This window comes from Biomphalaria glabrata, chromosome 4 (genome assembly GCF_947242115.1).
Source record: "Biomphalaria glabrata chromosome 4, xgBioGlab47.1, whole genome shotgun sequence".
Taxonomy (NCBI): Eukaryota; Metazoa; Mollusca; class Gastropoda; family Planorbidae; genus Biomphalaria; species Biomphalaria glabrata.
Window position 1 is genome coordinate 5,644,780 of NC_074714.1, and position 18,566 is coordinate 5,663,345.

The following is an 18,566-nucleotide window of genomic DNA, read 5'->3' on the forward strand; positions in this document are numbered from 1 at the left end:
ATTGGTTGCTATTTATAGCTGTATCTTGCTTATAATAATAGAAGTGATGTCGTCAGAGGAAACACGATACTATTAATAGAACAAACATAAACGCCCCATGGCGCGTCCTCACCATAGTTATAACAATAACATTCCACCTACCTTCAAAGGTCCTTCTTTGACTTACATATTTTAACATGTCAGCTAGAGGTCCATTTAAAATTGTTTTTGGCCGTCTGCGTCTTTCTGCAACAATTTCTTTTCTTTGGTTGTCTCAAAATTTCACATGTATTTACGAGGTTCAATAAAGACTAAGCTCTAGAGCAGGGGTGGGCCACATGCGGCACGCCGGAGCGTTTTATGCGGCCCGCGAACATCCACAAATATTAGATGTGCCTTCGATTATATATATAGAAAATAATTTTAAATATCTATATAAGCTATTGATGACGAAGCTAATGAATCATTGTCTCTACATGACATTCTAAAAAGTTGAAAGTAAAACGAAGATTATTCTAATTGGCAATATGTTGTATTATTCTGTCCAAGAATTAAACTCAGGCCAGTATTTATTCAATGCTATAAAGAACATTTTTGAAAGTGTTCAGTTGGCTAGAAAGAACATGGCAAGTGTCACAACTGATGGCGTCCGTGCTTTGCTTGAGAAAAAAAAGGTGTTTTAATTAAAGAACAATATCCCGAGTTTACTAAAAAGCTTCAATGAATATCAAACATAGACGTAAATAAATATAGACTGGAAAAAGGAAATAACTTCATGCAACCTCAAAACATGTATATCTATTGTATTCGGATTTCCGAATTCTGAAAAATTGAAAAATTGCATGATCTTCAGTCTTAGAGATTAAACAAAAATCATAGACATAAATAAAGTACACAAAATTGCAAGTCACAAATTTTCGTTTCATGAAACTCTTTTATCGGCCAGTCTATATTTATTTATGTCTATCATATCAAATATGTGATTGACCCTATTATCTTAGGGATAAAACCTATCAGAGCTAGGGTCCTTAACCACAGGCAGTGGTAATTCCTAAGATTTGGAATCAAAACATTCTGATGTTCGGTAACAAAGCAGAACCAGCGTGGGTTAGCAGGGGCAAGGGATTGAGAAGAATATGGGATCTCAAGGTAGAAATTGGCATGTTCCATGAAGAATATTGAAATGTGACGTTGTTTCTGATATTTCAGTAGAAGAGTGTAAAACAGACTTTATGTTTGCCATCGACATTATTACTATGTGTTGTTTGCACAAGTATGTGCATCTTTTCAAACAAAGCAATCCCATTTCTCCAGGCCAGCAAGTGACTACAGGATTTATTATTTTTCCTTTGCTGAAAGGTGAAGATATTTCTTGTGAAATGATTGAAAAGTACAAGACTTATTTTGATACTTTTTTAGGTGGAAATTGAAAGCAAATTTTAAGACGTCAAAAACTTGTAATAGTTTTTAATACCCTCAGTTGACCTTTTTGTGCAAAAGCTGATTCAGCTCCATAGGACGTACCTTCAAGCAAATAATGACCTGAAAAAGAAGTTGAAGTCAGATCTTTCTCTGGAGATTTATGGGTGTCAGAAGTTGAATTTCCACACTTTAAAAACTTTGATACTAAACTTTCACATTGTTTGTGTCCACATACATCTGTGAGCTAGTATTTTCTTGTTTGAAAATAAAGAGATGTAAGAATAAATCAGTGCTGAAAGAAGTCACTTGTAAGCTAGTTCCAGTTTCGAAACATTATGCAAGAGTGAACACAGTGAAATACTTCACACCAAAATGTGAAATGTGATATAAAAGACAATAAAAAATAGATTACAAAGAGAGTTTGTGTTGCCACACAAACTCAGAGGTGGCCACCGTGGGAGACGGATCCCTGTCTGATCCGCATATTCGCAAGGAATATTAGAGACGTGATTTTGTTTTGATTGTTAAAAGTAATAATGTTTCAAAGATTCATTTGGCGTTGTAAAAAAAATAAATTTTTATTGTAAAATCTCCCGCTGGTCGACGGAGGATGGCATCGAGCAGGGTATGAAACCGAGAACGTAGAGATAATCAGTCCTGCGCGCTAACCGCACGACCAGGCATTGCTCTTAACCTAATGACAAACTGGTTACAAACTTATAGCCTATTATTGATAATATACCTACACATTACGGAATGACAACTACCGGATATGTACAATATGTCAGAAGAGCGATTTTAGATAATCTTTTGGTATTGAGCATGTTCATTTAAATGGAACTAGAATGAGGTTGTAGATCTACCTAAATTAAACTTCTAATTTAGCACTCTCAATATCTATATCTAGATCTAGATCTAAAATATTTATTTGGGATAATGTAGATGTAATTTAGATAAGATTTATGTAAAAAAACAACACTGGATAATCAATTAATAGACTAATCGCAATATTAAATTTTAAAATAGTAGATTAGTTTTAGTATTTTATAACATTGCAATATTGACATATTGACAATCTAGACTTTAGAAATAAAAATCTACACTTTAAGTCTAGAAATTAAAATTATAGATCTTTATCTAGTCTAAATCATGGCTGTCTGGTAGTGCGGTTTGCGCGCTGGACTATCGTTTGGATTCATCGATGGTCCCAGGTTCAAACCCTGCCCGCTCCCATCCCCCGTCGTCCTACGGGAGGTTTGGACTACAACTCCGAAGGAACATCCGAAACATGTAAAACAACAAACATTCTAAAGTAGACCAAGAAATTCTAGATCTAGATTCTACAATGATTTTAATTAGAACTTAAATCTAAATCCAGTTTAAAAAATGTAGCTCTAGTGTAAAAAAAAATCTAGATCTAGTGTAAAAAATCTAGCTCTAGTGTAAAAAAAAATCGAGATCTAGTATAAAAAATCTAGATTAGATCTAAATCTAGCTATTATGGCTTTTTAAAACGTGAGTCACATTACGAGGTTCAATAAACATTACTATACCGAGTTGTTTTAGCATTTCATTTAAAGAATTTATTCCTTATGACGTCAAAGGAAAAAAATCCACTACGTCACACGGCCTAGTTAGACTAAAAAATATCGTCTATACTAGCAGCTTGTTGAGGGTTCATAGACATTGGTGCACCGAGTGATTTCTTTTAGCATTTCATAGAATTAATTCCATATGACATTAAAGGAAAAATAATTCCATTACGTCACACGTTCTAGTTAGACTAAAAAATGTCTTCTATACGAGCAGCTTCTCGAGGGTTCATATACATTGTTGCACCGAGTGAGCCCATTTGATGGGCTAGCTAGACTACATATGTATATAACATATATATAAAAGGATTAAAAACGCTTTTTTTGTTTTGTCTGTCAGTCTATCAGTCCGTCATGTTAAGAGCGAGAAAAATAAAGACTAAAAGCGATTGAAAATCTGATTAAAATTTAATTTCCCTTCCGAAACATCGCATAAATTTTAAGTCTCTATAATAGATTGTTCCGGATATTTATATATTTAGAGGGAGAGAAAATAAGAATTCCATATTAATCAAATACCGTTAATTAAATTTGTGGGATGGTCTGTTATGAAAATTAGATGTACCATAGCCTTATGGAGAGATTTTCAAACCATACTTTGGTGTTAGGAAGTTGTTTTCCTTAAAATCGTGAACTTTCAGCTTCATATAACTTTATTGACTATTAACTCTAACAATTGTCACTGTAACATGTAGCGTAGAAGACTGTACAATATTATATAATTACAGTTAACTATACTTCGTTGCAATTCATCTCTTCACTTCGTTGCAATTCATCTCTTCACTTCGTTGCAATTCATCTCTTCTCAACTTGCATCGAGCCGTATTCCACAGAGCAGACCAACGACACACTTCCCAGTGTCGCTCCAGGTCTCCCAAAGCTGAACCAAGTCGTACTCAAGTCTACCGAATCAGAGCCGTACACGTCTTATATAGACTGTATCGACTGTAACGGCTCAAGTCCACTGTAGTTCGCTTTATAGACTTTAACGACAGTAGTCCACTCCAGTTAACTCTACCCTAGTTAACTTGCATCGAGTCGTACACATTTCTCTTCCACTGTCTCGCACAGTAGACAACAGTAACGAAGACTGTACCGACGAATCTACCTACGACTCCATGCGACTCACTCACGAATGACTTTCACATTAACTCTCTGGCTTATATAGAGTCACTAATCGATCCTCCAAAGTTGCACAAACACTGCTAGTATCTTCTGGAATAACACGTGAGGAAACGTCACATCCTGTCTTTATTTATACATGTAGGTTCCAGAAAACATCGGCTGCAGTGTCATCTTGCCGGGGTAACAAGTTGTGACCTCTATCTGTCACTGGACATTGCTAGTACCTTCTGGAATAACACGTAAGGACACGTCACATCCTGTCTTTGTTGATACATGTACATTCCAGAGAACACCCGCTGCTGTGTTATCTCGCCGGGGTCATACGTTGACCTCTACCTATCACTGTTCATTTGTAACAATAATATTAATGATAATTAGATTTTCTAACGTTTTAGCTAGTAAGTTTAGTGTAGTGTAAGAGAGAAGTGCGATTTTACATAAATAGAGTTAAACTATTTTTCATACAAAAATCCGGAACAACCAATTTTCGTAATTGAAAAAAATTATTTGTTTTATTTATTAAAAGAGGGATTTCAAACATTTATTAGTTATTAGATTTTTCATATAAAATTTTTGGCGACGATTTGTAAGAAAATTCAGGTAATGCAGGTCGATTTCTTTTTCGAAACAAAATCCGGAATATTCATTACCGATTAAACAACTTTTATTATGTTTCGGCAAGAAAATTAACTGTAAAGTAAGTCTAAAAAGTGATTTTCAATAATCGTTTCTAGTAATTTTTTTTTTTATTTTAAAATCCTGACCAACCTATTTTTTTTTTGTCTATATCTAAAAAAAAAAAGTCATTAGACTTAAATTTGTTATAAGTTAAAAATTCGGAACAATTGATATTGATAAATAAATTATAGTGTCGTAGTGTCAAAGAATATAAGTGTAAGATTAGTCAATTATTCGATTTCAAACAATCATTTAACATAATTTATTTTTTATAAAACAATATCCGGAACAACATTATAGTTAATGAAATATAAATCAGTATAGATATTTTATTTAGCATTTATATGATATTTACATTAAAAAACCGGAACAATGTATTAAAGATCATGTGTTTATTGCAACGTTTAAGCATGGAAATAAAATCTAATATAAGTTAGAAGAGCAAACAAATATTCGCTGGCATTGATTTGTTTTTCACAAATCATCCGGAACAATCTATTATAGATACTTAAAACTATTGCAATATTCATAAATGAAAAATTAAAGGTTAAATCATATTTACAATAGCCTTTATTGTTATTTGTTAATCTAATCGTGATGGACAGACCGACCAACAGACAAAACGCACAAAATAAGCCCTTTTTATTCGGATGGGGGCACTAAACAAAAAATAAATAAAATCTGATTTTTAAAAAATTTTAAGGAATTAGTTTTGGTTGCCATATTGCAACGTTACGCTACTGCACGAAAGTCGCTGCATAAAAAGTCCATTTTAAAAAATGTGCGTGATATTTACATACAGAGTGCATCATTAGCCTTTATAAACAAACAGAAATGTTTTCTTTTAATTTTAGCAGCTAGTTGACCAGAAAAAACACCTTTAAATATTATTTATATTTGTTGCAAACATTTCTTGTGCTTTTTATAAATATATTTGACTTAGTAATACTGAAAATACACAAAATTTGACCACCTTTGTTAGCATGAATTTAACATTGCTTCCCTTACATTTACGTAATTGTTTTAGAATTGGTGTATTTTTATGAAAAAATCGCTTGCATAATTAATTTTAAAAATTAAACGGTTTGCTTTTAGAAAACCAGAGTAGCCGTTGCACCTAAACTTTTAAAGCCGCATTTAATGGTGAAATAATATTTTCATATCTCTTCTTGTTTTCGAGATCTGATAGTGACAGACGGACAGACAGACATTTTGCACAGACCTAATAGCGGCTTTTTCCCCTTACGGGACGCTAAAACTAATAAAAATAGTTTCGGAAATTGCTAACGCTTGGTGTAATTTATAATACAGTACAAATGTGAATGAAAAGACATACATAGTTAGCTATTGTATTTTTCCAAGTTGCAAGTATCTATCTATCTTCGTTCTATCTATCTATTTATCTATCTATCTATCTATCCAGTTTTTTTCTTTAATATTCTCAGTAGTAAAAAAAGTTGAAGCTACGACTTTGAGCCATAAGTGGCAAATTGCATCCCCCTGCATAAAAACCTGCGGGGGTCCATGCATGGTATAGATGTGTATATATTTGCAGTTGCAATTTGGTTGTCTTGATCTTAATGAAGATTTGAATAAAACTAAAAGGAAAAAGATATATCTGGACGGTCACAAGTTTTGCATTTATAATCAACAGAGGTGCAGAGTTTGTTTGTTTTTTTGTCAAGAAATAAAGGCTCGTACCAGCCCTCTGATTGCCTTCCTACAAACTGGACAGTCTCTTGAAACTAATGCACATTCGGCACAGGACACAAGATGACCACATGGCAGAAACGCTACTTCAACATCCTTGTCATGACAGATCTTGCACGTCATCTTCTGTAGCAGCTCTTTGCTCCATTCCCTGGAAGTTTCTGATAAGAAGGAGTTTTATTAAAAGTGATTTAGTATTTGAAAGAACAGTAAGGGTTCTTTGCGAACAATAATAAAGTATAACTTTAATTATATAGACAAAGTCAAGTTGAGATATAATGAAATAAATGTAGTAGACTTTAATAAGAAAATTATAGCAATTCAATCTGTCTGTCGGGTAAAAAGTTTCTCTGACACCAAAACTCGGATCAAGTAGATATTTTGCACAATTATTTCTTTTAAGAAAAAAACTAATTAATTCGTTAAACTATTGGTACTTAATTATTTTGCTTGGTGTCTCGAACAAGGAAAAGAAATCGTAGTTGACTCAAGTGGTGGTATAAGCTGAATTAGTCCCCATTTTAAGTCGCCGCTCTAAATTGTAACAAAACTATACATAACTAAACAATCTTCTTCAGTCATAGGTATCTCACTAGCAGAATGGTTAGCCCCTCTGCCTGGGGAGGTGTGAGACATGAATTCGAATTCAGGTCGTTCTTCCTATTTTTTATATATCTTTTTTTTTTGTAAATGATTTTCAAAACCAATAACGGTGAAATCCACTCAAATATCCTTTTCTTTCTTCCATCGCCCCTGCTATTTTCACAAATTGTCCAGACAAGTGATAGCATCATAGCGTATTGAGAAAGCTAGAAACATGAAACAGCGCTAAACAAAAACAATTGGTAAAAATATTATTGATCGCAAAGATTATTGTTGCTGGTCTAAAGTTTAGATCTATTACAAATTTAATTACATAACTGATTAAAACTTATTGATATATCTACTATATATGTAGGCTTTGTTAAAAAAGTCTTTTTTTTTTTTAAAGTTTTTCTTGCTTAGAATATTTAAGCGCAGAAATAGAGGAACTATAAAGTAATGTTTTAAAATGAATTTTAACTTTAGTTAGGCCAATATTAGAATAAGCATCCACAGCTTGGGACCGCTCAAGAAAACATTAAGAAACTGGAACAGACACGAAATTGTAAAGTGAGATTCATAACAAAACAAATATTTACATTTGACTAGAGTAACACCTTTGGTAAAAGCATTAAATTTAGAAAACCTTTAGGATAAAAGATTTAAATGTAAAGTAGCAATGATACATAAAACACTGAACCATAATCAATAAACCAGGAAAACCAGTGACTTGGCAGAATTTAAGTCATTGGTTAATATGCATGACTGAATGCATGACGCGTAGGACGTAATCATCTTCTTTTTTTCAAGTAACGTCTGTATTATATAAGATAAGATAAGATAATCTTCCAATACAAAATACAAACTTAATAAAATAATCAGAAAGACACAAAGTTAAAGGCACATTATTTGTTCCATTTACTAGGACAAATCTAATCCAAATAAACTTTAAGTAAAATTGTGTTTGATAGCGAAAAATAGGAAATATGTCATACAGTATTGAGATATATTACTACACATGTGCAGTTTTTTCCCCTTAGATAAACAAAGAATGAACCTCTGGGATCGGAAGTATGTTAAGGGTTATATAACATGAAAATAGCATTTGGAACTTACTAAAATGGGAAAGAATACCAGAACTTTCCATTTGATCCCTGACATCTTTAAGTATGATCTGAAAAAAAAAAAGGTATTATTTATTAAATTAAAACACGAAAAATACATACAGCTCATGTATAAAGTAGATGTATGATACAAAAATAATGATCAATAAGCTAACCAAATTTTCACTTTAAACTAGCAAATCTACATCTACCTTTCTAACGTAGTAAGTCCTCCGCTTTTTAACTCGACCTATATTAAAATATACTATTCCACAATGAGAACATTGAAATATTTTCCTATCGTGTATCGCATTGGCCTGTGATGTAATTTGAGCACAGCCAAACTGTTCTAGAATTCAGAACAACCTTGAGATGTCTGTAAAAGAGTGTGACATACCTCCCATCCCTCGTAAAGTCAATTATTTGATGTGTAATACACATAGCTGCTATTCCGCAATCTTAAATGTTACAATTTTATTAATATATAATATTCTAGCAGTTACTAAGCTACAATATTAAATAACAAGGTTACAAAGACAGTTTGTGTGGAAACACAAACTCAAATTCGGCCCCCGAAGTGGTCCACCCAGGCAGGCTTCAATATTTTCAGAAAGAACATACGAATGAAATTATATCAAAGAAAAATAAGAAATAAGAATGGAGAAAGAAGGTTGACATATCCTGTGTAGTGCCCCAACGGTCCAGCAGATTAAAGGATAGGTGAAAGTGAATGCAAAGTTAGATGTGAACCTGGCCTAACTAGTTCCCCTAACTAGTCTTATTGCGTCATAAGTAAAAACTTACCCACCTACCCACCCAGGTTCTGTCATGAAGCTCAGACTTCAATAAAGGAACTATAAATAAGTTAACATTCTTCTTTATAAAAAAAATATTGAATTAATATTAACCTTGTTTTGGGCTTTTGACAGTTTAAGTACAGTATCAATAAAGTCTTGTCCCACGTGTAGTCTAAGATAAGCACATCTAGGAAACAATCTGGCATGCTCCACCAAAAAACATTTCCGACTTTTACAATTGCCTAGAGTTCCACCACAACAGTAGCAGCTCACACTATCCAGACCTATACCAATTATATTACGAAAATTGCAAATATTTATATTTTTATCCGATAAAATTAATTGACAATAAGAAGTACAATTTTAATTACGAAATCTAAAAACCCAAATCAAAGGATCATGTGTATTTCGATGGTTTGTCTTATCAATACAAAGTTTTGACAGAAAGCTTGAGGTTCTTAGCGAATTTTCCCAGTCGATCTGTACAAACCGATTCTTACTGAGCACCTAGATGGTAAAAGGAAACCGTGTTCGAAATTTTTTTACGAATCCACACGACAGTTTAAGAGCTCTCTTAATCAATTAGTTAGTCAGTGGTAACTTAGAAATGTAATATAGCTAGAAAGGCATTTAGATGTTTGAACTCCACAAAATTTAGATGTGTAATAATATCAATGTTAATATTTTTGGTGTCAATGAGAGTTATATAAAAACTAAATTTTACATGTGCTATTTATTTACCTGCGCTATAAAATCCGGCGTCTGCAAGGTCGTCCACTTGACTATGATGTGACCTTGGCCAATCAGAAAAAGATTTTATTCTTTCAGTTTTTAAAGCATATTCTGGTCGTCTGGGTCTATCTGTGATAATACCTGATTCTAAGCTGGTTGGGCCTTTATCATCCTTGTTGCTTTTTGAGGCTTTAATATTCGAGACAAGAAAAACATTAAAAGTACTTAAAAAAAAACAAAAAACAACAATACTTCCTTTATACAACTTTGAATAAGGCTTGTCTTTGAGTCCGAAAATTAAACACAAGTGCAACTTATAGCGTTATATGGATTCAATATTCTGTTTCGCATTAAGATAAAACGATTAAATTACATATTAGACTTGTGACAGGCTTTTGCATTGAGATTGTAACTAATTTCTAAATTTCGCCAAACTTTTTTTTTCCTTCTTACGGAAAATCTGCACGATCTGATTACTATATAAAGTATTTTTTTTACAATATAATAATAATAATAATAATAATAATGGCTCAAAGCAGGTCATCTCTACCCTGAAACAGAAGGCTTTGTTACAGCAATACAGGACAGAGTAATCAGGACAAAAAATTACGAGAAGCATATCCTGAAACTCAATGTTGTCGACAAATGCCGAAAATGTGGAAATGTGGGCGAGTCGATTGAACACATTATGGCAGGATGTCCAGCCCTATCAGAATCAGCCTACCTAGGTCGCCATAACCAAGTTGCAAAGTTAATACACCAACACCTGGCTTTGACGTACAAATTGATCGGTAAGGACACTCCCCCTTATTATAAATACTCTCCGCAAGAGGTTCTCGAGTCTACTGAACATCTGCTGTACTGGGATAGGCCTATTCTGACCGACAAAACGGTAGATTTCAATCGCCCGGATCTGCTGTTCATCGATAAAAAAGAAAAAACCGCTACCATTATCGATATCGCCGTACCACTGTCTCATAATTTAAGAAAAACTGAGATAGAAAAACAAAGAAAATATGGGAACCTAGGCTTGGAGATTAAGCGTCTATGGAAATTGTCCAAAATAACAATATACCCCATTGTTATATCAACCGAGGGGATAATAACAACTGACCTCACAGACACCTTCAAGGCCCTTAACATTCCTAGGAACATCTTCGTTGCCTGTCAGAGGGCGGTACTGCTGCAGACCTGCCACATCACCAGAAAATTTCTCAGTGGAAACTGTTAAAGGGACTACGATGAATTTTGTTTCTCTTTAGCGAAACTCGACCCTGGCAGCGTCAGAGAATGACTACTCGTTCATTTCTAACATAATAATAATAATCTTTATTGTCCGTATGGAAATTTGTCTTACAATTTGTGCATTACACCAAACAAAAAACATTTTAACTATAAGAAACTGTCACCACCTCAAAGCTGGTGCCATAGTGTAGAAACCCTAATTCTATATTGTAAATGTTAATTCAATATTGTGAATCTTATTCACAACTCATGTTGCCCTAGGGTGAACAATTTTGACCTTAGGTGAACCAGAGAGTTAAAGGCAGTCAGTCAACATGGAAATCTTGCAGCAAGCACTTGATAGAGTCACTTAATATATAAGCAGTAGAGTTAGATGTTTAAAGTAGTTGGTTATAAAATAGTTACTAAGTTGTTATATTGGTGATATTTCTGTTGGATTAATACTGACCATTCCTGGGTCGAATTGTATATCGTATTCACCTTGTGATGTTATATTAAACTTATTTGTGTCTGCTACATCCAGCGTCATTTCATTATTCTGTGGTTTATAACATGAACCCAATGTCACCACCACGCCTACATTGATAAACCGACAATAGTAGCACAGCATCAAACATAACTACAGCCACATTCATAATATCTAAAATAACCACAGTGACATTTATAATATCAAAAATAACAACGGTGACAGAAACCAAAGTGTACATTCACACCAGACTCACTTATAATTTACATGTGACAAAGACGTTTTCTTATTGGAGTATGCAGGAAGAGACCTGGACATCTATAATAAGAGCAATAAAGCTAAGTCTTTTAAATTGACGTTCTTCATTTTGGCTTATTTTAGCATCAAGGATAATTTTCTTGGATTCTTTCTGTCTGACTCAAGCTAAGTAGATTTCTAGCAGTAAGTTTTATTGCGACATAAGTAAAGTCAAAAGAAAAGTCTTATTGCGTCATAAGTTAAAGTCTTATTGCGTCAAAAGAAAAGTCTTATTGCGTCATAAGTAAAGTCTTATTGCGTCTTAAGTAAACTATAACACTGTTGCTTGGATTGTCGCATGCAGGGCCGGTCTTAGGCCACTGCAACCTATGCGGCCGCAGTGTGCCCCGCACTTTCATAGGCCCCTCGCGATGCAAATTCTAGGTTTAAATTATTTAATTAAACCATTTTAACTTATTATTAAAGGGTTCCTGGAATTGTCCTGAAATTATAAAATATAAGAAAAAGTCATGAAAATCTCCTGAAATTATAAAATCTTCTGAAAACTGATGCAAAACTACTTAAAATAGAAAAAAATGTCATTTCGGGGTGTCATTCAATATGGAAAACGCCAATCCTACTCGCGATAAAAAAAAACGGTATTGTCAGCTTTCATTTAATAAAAATGTAATAGTAAGCCGAATTATAACCAAAACAAGAAGTTCAAATACTTAATTTACTTTAATAGTCACTGGTATACAAATATAGATCTAAATCTATCTCGACCTCTAAAAAAAAAAACAAAAGCGATATTTTGCGAGTCGATAGTAAATCTAAAAGGCAGATCTTAATGTTTATCAGCTTTTGTTGGAAAACTACTATCTACTGTAGATGGCTCGTAATGTTAATTTAACAGTGATTTTGTACTTAGTAAAGAATGAATAAAATGTAAAGACGAATTTATTTTCTAATACAAAATCTTAATTTTCACTTATTATCCTTATCACAACCCAGAATAGGCCCCGCGCTATCCGTTTCGCATAGGGCCCCGCAATCTGTAGGACCGGCCCTGGTCGCATGGAACTTAGAACATTTAAAATTAACCCTTTAACTGCCTTGATCCTCATTTGATTAAGTAATTTTCTCTACAAATGTACTGCATAAACACTTCAAGATTCCCCAAGCTTCTGCGATTCGGAAAGTGGTTTTTTTTTTTAAATAAATTTTTATTTGTTTTAATACTTCTTTTTCTTTCCTGCAAAAAGGAAAATTAATATCCCAAACCTCACCGAGAAGGCATGGAAAAATAGAAAAGGGGATTCGAACTCGGGACCTCTTTCCAAAGCGCATACAGCACTACCGGTCTGCTACTTAGGCGTTGATGAACAAATGGTACAACACCACAAGCATCATCATTTAAAGCAGTTCTTCTGTGATAATTCCTTAAGATTTGGATTCAAAGAAAGGGCAAAGGTCGTTGTCCGAGACAACAAAAACTGTTCGATTCAACAAAATGTGGAAGTATTCAATAGCAAAAAACAACAACCAAAAAAAAAAAAAAGGAAAAAGAAAAGGTGATACATGTGTAAATATTTACAGATAAAAACAAAAATGTAATGTTGATCTTCAATGTCAATGCTTTTAACTCAAACGTCAAAATTAGTCTGTGCTGCGACCCCCTCCCCCAGTAGGGATCCTAAACTTTTTGTGAAAAGCGTTTTTACTGATACCTAAAATACGTATTTTGTTTACTATTGATACCTAGATATACACATATGTAACAGCAATCCTTGAAAAAAAAAAAAGCAGTTAATCGATTAAGGGGTCTAACTGCTGATAGTAAACACAAATTTAAAGTGAAGTACAAAGAAAGTATTATATTTGCCTGCTTCTGAGGAGGGGGAAGAAAAGCATATAACAATTTTATACATGGTAGATCGTAATGAAGTGATATTTGCCATTCCGCGAAATGGCCTACCAGTTTGCGATTTTGGTAGACTTTGGGCTCTAGCCTTACATATAAAAGTATAAAGTTAATTAGTGTTTATGAAAACTTACCTGGTTGAAAAGCAGCAGGGGACCCGCCCATTGTCACAATAACCATTTGAAAAGAAATCTTTAAGTAAAAGAATGGAATATGCAATAAAATAGATAACAAAAAGTTGCATTCATCTTTCTAATTTATAATCAAGGGAAACCTAATTTCGAACAATGATAACAGTAAAATAGACAAAATAAATTTTAAAAAATTCCTCTTTTAAGCAAAGAGGACAAGTAATCATTATGTTGCTTAAGTCCTACCTTGTCCTTGGTTTTGTTAAGCTCTTGCACTGTGTCAACGAAATTCTGTCCCATGAATTGTCTGATGAAGGCACACTTGGGGAACCACCTGGCATGTTCTACCCAGACGTCATCTTCATCTTCCCAGTTTCTTAATCCACCACCACAGAAGAAACACAGGGCACAGTCTCCGTACGCTTTTTTTTAAACAAAAATTGTAGTTGGATTAATTAGTTTAAATCTGTCATATAAATAAATTTGTAAAGATCTGAGCAGCCTGTCTGATGACTGTTCAATTAGAAAAAATGTTACTATTTTTTTTTATTTTTTTTTCATGCTTTTAGCTTTCTCACTACTCTATGATCCTATCACTTGTCTCACTAAGCTATGATCCTATCACTTTCTCACTACACTATGATCCCATGATGGCTGCCTGGTCGTGCGGTTTGCACGCTGGACTGTCGTTCAGATTTATCGATGGTCCCGGGTTCAAACCCTGCCCGCTCCCATCCCCCGTCGTCCTGCGGGAGGTTTGGACTAGGAAGTAATTATCTTCAACTCTGAAGGAACATCCGAAACATGTAAAACATTTTCCATTTACCAGTTGTCTCACTACACTATGATCCTATCACTTGTCTCACTACGCTATGATCCTATCACTTGTCTCACTACACTATGATCCTATCACTTGTCTCACTACACTATGATCCTATCACTTGTCTCACTACGCTATGATCCTATCACTTGTCTCACTAAGCTATGATCCTATCACTTGTCTCACTACACTATGATCCTATCACTTGTCTCACTACGCTATGATCCTATCACTTGCCTCACTACGCTATGATCCTATCACTTGTCTCACTACACTATGATCCTATCACTTGTCTCACTACACTATGATCCTATCACTTGTCTCACTAAGCTATGATCCTATCACTTGTCTCACTACGCTATGATCCTATCACTTTCTCACTACGCTATGATCCCATCAGTTGTCTCACTACGCTATGATCCTATCACTTGTCTCACTACGCTATGATCCTATCACTTGTCTCACTACGCTATGATCCTATCACTTGTCTCACTACGCTATGATCCTATCACTTGTCTCACTACGCTATGATCCTATCACTTGTCTCACTACGCTATGATCCTATCAGTTGTCTCACTACGCTATGATCCTATCACTTGCCTCACTACACTATGATCCTATCACTTGTCTCACTACGCTATGATCCTATCACTTGTCTTACTACGCTATGATCCTATCAGCTGTCTCACTACACTATGATCCTATCAGTTGTCTCACTACACTATGATCCTATCACTTGTCTTACTACGCTATGATCCTATCAGCTGTCTCACTACACTATGATCCTATCAGTTGTCTCACTACACTATGATCCTATCACTTGTCTCACTACGCTATGATCCTATCACTTGTCTCACTACGCTATGATCCTATCACTTGCCTCACTACGCTATGATCCTATCACTTGCCTCACTACGCTATGATCCTATCACTTGCCTCACTACGATATGATCCTATCACTTGCCTCACTACGCTATGATCCTATCACTTGCCTCACTACACTATGATCCTATCAGTTGTCTTACTACGCTATGATCCTATCAGTTGTCTCACTACGCTATGATCCTATCACTTGCCTCACTACACTATGATCCTATCACTTGTCTCACTACGCTATGATCCTATCACTTGTCTTACTACGCTATGATCCTATCAGTTGTCTCACTACACTATGATCCTATCAGTTGTCTCACTACACTATGATCCTATCACTTGTCTCACTACGCTATGATCCTATCACTTGTCTCACTACGCTATGATCCTATCACTTGCCTCACTACGCTATGATCCTATCACTTGCCTCACTACGCTACGATCCTATCACTTGCCTCACTACGCTATGATCCTACCACTTGCCTCACTACGCTATGATCCTATCACTTGCCTCACTACACTATGATCCTATCAGTTGTCTTACTACGCTATGATCCTATCAGTTGTCTCACTACACTATGATCCTATCACTTGCCTCACTACACTATGATCCTATCAGTTGTCTTACTACGCTATGACCCTATCAGTTGTCTCACTACACTATGATCCTATCACTTGTCTCACTACGCTATGATCCTATCAGTTGTCTCACTACGCTATGATCCTATCACTTGCCTCACTACACTATGATCCTATCACTTGTCTCACTACACTATGATCCTATCACTTGCCTCACTACGCTATGATCCTATCACTTGTCTCAGTACACTATGATCCTATCACTTGTCTCACTACACTATGATCCTATCACTTGTCTTACTACGCTATGATCCTATCAGTTGTCTCACTACGCTATGATCCTATCACTTGTCTCACTACACTACGTCCTGGATTCGAACTCAATTCACCACGATTACCACTGTGCCAGGGAGCTGCTTATAGGTTTATAGTTATTTATAGTTATACATTGTTTTCCTACAAGCAAATAGGGGGACTAACTCAACTTGTACTGCTTTATTAGTAAAGGAAAATTTCTTCCCCTTGTTTGAGATATAAAAAATCTAAACAATTAAAATACCAATAGTTAATTAACTTATTGGTTTGTTCTTTTTTTTTTTTAATTGATTCTTGTGTCGGCATGTGGATGAATAATTGTGCAAATTAGTTAGAACCGAAATTTGGGTGTGGGAGAAATAAAGTTGGAATGAAATGATAACGACTAGAATACCAATACCATGGCTTTATTCGTCAAGATTGCTGTAGGCCTACACCGTGGACGAGACAACAAGCAAACAAGCAAACATATCTCACGACGTTGCTTAACTACTATGAACACACACACACACACACACTGGACATGACCTTTCGTCACGCTGGAAGCACGCAGAAAATAAACAACTCAGTTACACTACAAAAGTGTACAAACTTTTTTGACGGACAGACAGACAAAATGAGTTAATATAAGCTTTGCAAATAACACATTATATTTCTCAAGTAAATCACTAACAAGGCTAGACATAATTCAGAAACCACAAGACAAGTGCCGATACAGTATGGAATCAGTGTCCGCCCTATTTCGTCGGCGCTATTTAGTCCGCCTTATTTTGTTAGCGTTATTTTATTTGCTCTATTTTGTCGGCGCTATTTTTTCAGTGCTTTTTTGTCGGCGCTATTTTGTCGGTGCTATTTTGTCCGCATTATTTTGTCGGCGCTATTTAGCCGGTATTTTGTCCGCCCTATTTTGTCAGCGTTATTTTGCTCGCTCTATTTTGTTGGCGCTACTTTGTCCGCGCTATTTTGTCGGTGCTATTTTGTCCGCGCTATTTTGTCCCGCTATTGGCGTTCGCGAAACGTCAGCTTGTAAATGGTGTTGCTGTTTTGCGATGGGTGCTTCCTAACGCGGTCTGGTCACTCACAAGCGACTTCACTTTTACCATAAGCCCCCTGACTTCTAGCAACTGAATCTGAACATCTTCGAGCCAGGACCTGACTGGCCATATGGGCGATTGGGCAAATGCCCGTTAGGCCGGTACCTAATCGGGGCGGTAGGAGGCTCGTATTAAATTATTAAAGTTTGTATAATATACTCTTACAAAACAGTCTATCTTAGCACCATAAAAGAACTTTTACAGACTCAACACTATTGTACTAGTGTTAAGAATTGTTGGCCTAACAGACTACATCTGTATACAGTGATTCTAAAAGGTCCCATCCCTTATACACGACATGATTAACAAGCAAGATTAGGTTTATTTTTATTATTCTTATTTCTTGATATGTAGATTAAATAATACTTAAGTGCATTTCTGCATCTAATAATTTTTAAAAAAATTCTATCAATTAACTAAGTTCAAATTGCAATAAGCTATTTCTATTACAATGTTTAAATAGGAAGCATTTTTTTTACCAATCTCTAAAATTACAATAATAATTCTAATTTTACATTTGAAAGAAAAAATTACCAGCGTAATAAAACTCAGCATCGGCAAGATCGTCTGCTTGTATGTGATGAGACCTGGGCCAGTTGGTGAACGTTTTAGAGTGTTCTCCTTTCACTGCGTACTCTGGACGTTTGGGCCTCTCTGTGACTATACCTAGTTCTGAGTAGGTTGGGCACTTTCTTTTTGAGTCTGCGTTTTGTTCCACTTTGGCTGAGGATGCACTTGACGCAGACCCGATTGGTGTTGCGTCTGAACTTGTGGATAGACTGTTGTGTGAGGTGGTGTCTGGTGCGGCTGAAGAAACTGAAGATTCTGCCTCATTTATAACTGTTGGCGCAGAGGACGGTGACCTGATGATATTCCCTTGAGTTAAAGTAGCGAAAGGTGCTGCAGTATTTTCAATGCCTAATGTGCTTGTAAGCTTTTCTTTTGTTCTTATACTATGTAATGCTTTCAATAGCTCCTCAAAGTTGGCAGTGCCCGCCATGATAGGAATATTGTCACTTCCTCTTCCTGTCACCATAGCACAGCTTGGAGATATCTTCTTGTGAACTTCTGACACAGCTTCCTTTTTCAGCCAATTATTTTTAGAAACAAAACACTTGTAACACGTGACCTTGTCATCTAATCCAGAACCAACATAAACAAA

General features: G+C 35.2%; 2 protein-coding genes across 2 annotated transcripts; both read right to left on the bottom strand.

The window, feature by feature from the left end:
* Window positions 1-6,364: 6,364 nt before the first annotated feature.
* Window positions 6,365-17,474, bottom strand: LOC129925761 (putative inhibitor of apoptosis). The gene is made up of 7 exons (XM_056026238.1): window positions 17,393-17,474; window positions 13,970-14,145; window positions 13,727-13,784; window positions 9,730-9,909; window positions 9,100-9,272; window positions 8,205-8,262; window positions 6,365-6,667 (listed from the first exon to the last, which is right to left on the bottom strand). The coding sequence occupies exons 1-7, from the start codon at window positions 17,472-17,474 to the stop codon at window positions 6,477-6,479; spliced, it is 918 nt and encodes a 305-aa protein (XP_055882213.1). The 3' UTR covers window positions 6,365-6,476.
* A 441-nt stretch (window positions 17,475-17,915) lies between these two features.
* LOC106077001 (uncharacterized) lies at window positions 17,916-18,566 on the bottom strand. Its single transcript, XM_013237794.2, has one exon. It carries the CDS (start codon window positions 18,438-18,440, stop codon window positions 17,916-17,918), a length of 525 nt encoding a protein of 174 aa, XP_013093248.2. The 5' UTR covers window positions 18,441-18,566.

What these genes read in the sequence shown, in the direction of transcription:
- LOC129925761 (XM_056026238.1), bottom strand. Translation starts at nt 17,474, where the DNA reads ATGGCCAGTCAGGTCCTGGCTCGAAGATGTTCAGATTCAGTTGCTAGA. An exon ending in CCCTGCTGCTTTTCAACCAG is followed by an intron (nt 9,910 to 13,726) that starts GTAAGTTTTCAT and finishes CGAATATTAAAG; the next exon opens with CCTCAAAAAGCAACAAGGAT. An exon ending in TGTCAAAAGCCCAAAACAAG is followed by an intron (nt 8,263 to 9,099) that starts GTTAATATTAAT and finishes TTTTTTTTTCAG; the next exon opens with ATCATACTTAAAGATGTCAG.
- LOC106077001 (XM_013237794.2), bottom strand. Translation starts at nt 18,440, where the DNA reads ATGGTGACAGGAAGAGGAAGTGACAATATTCCTATCATGGCGGGCACT.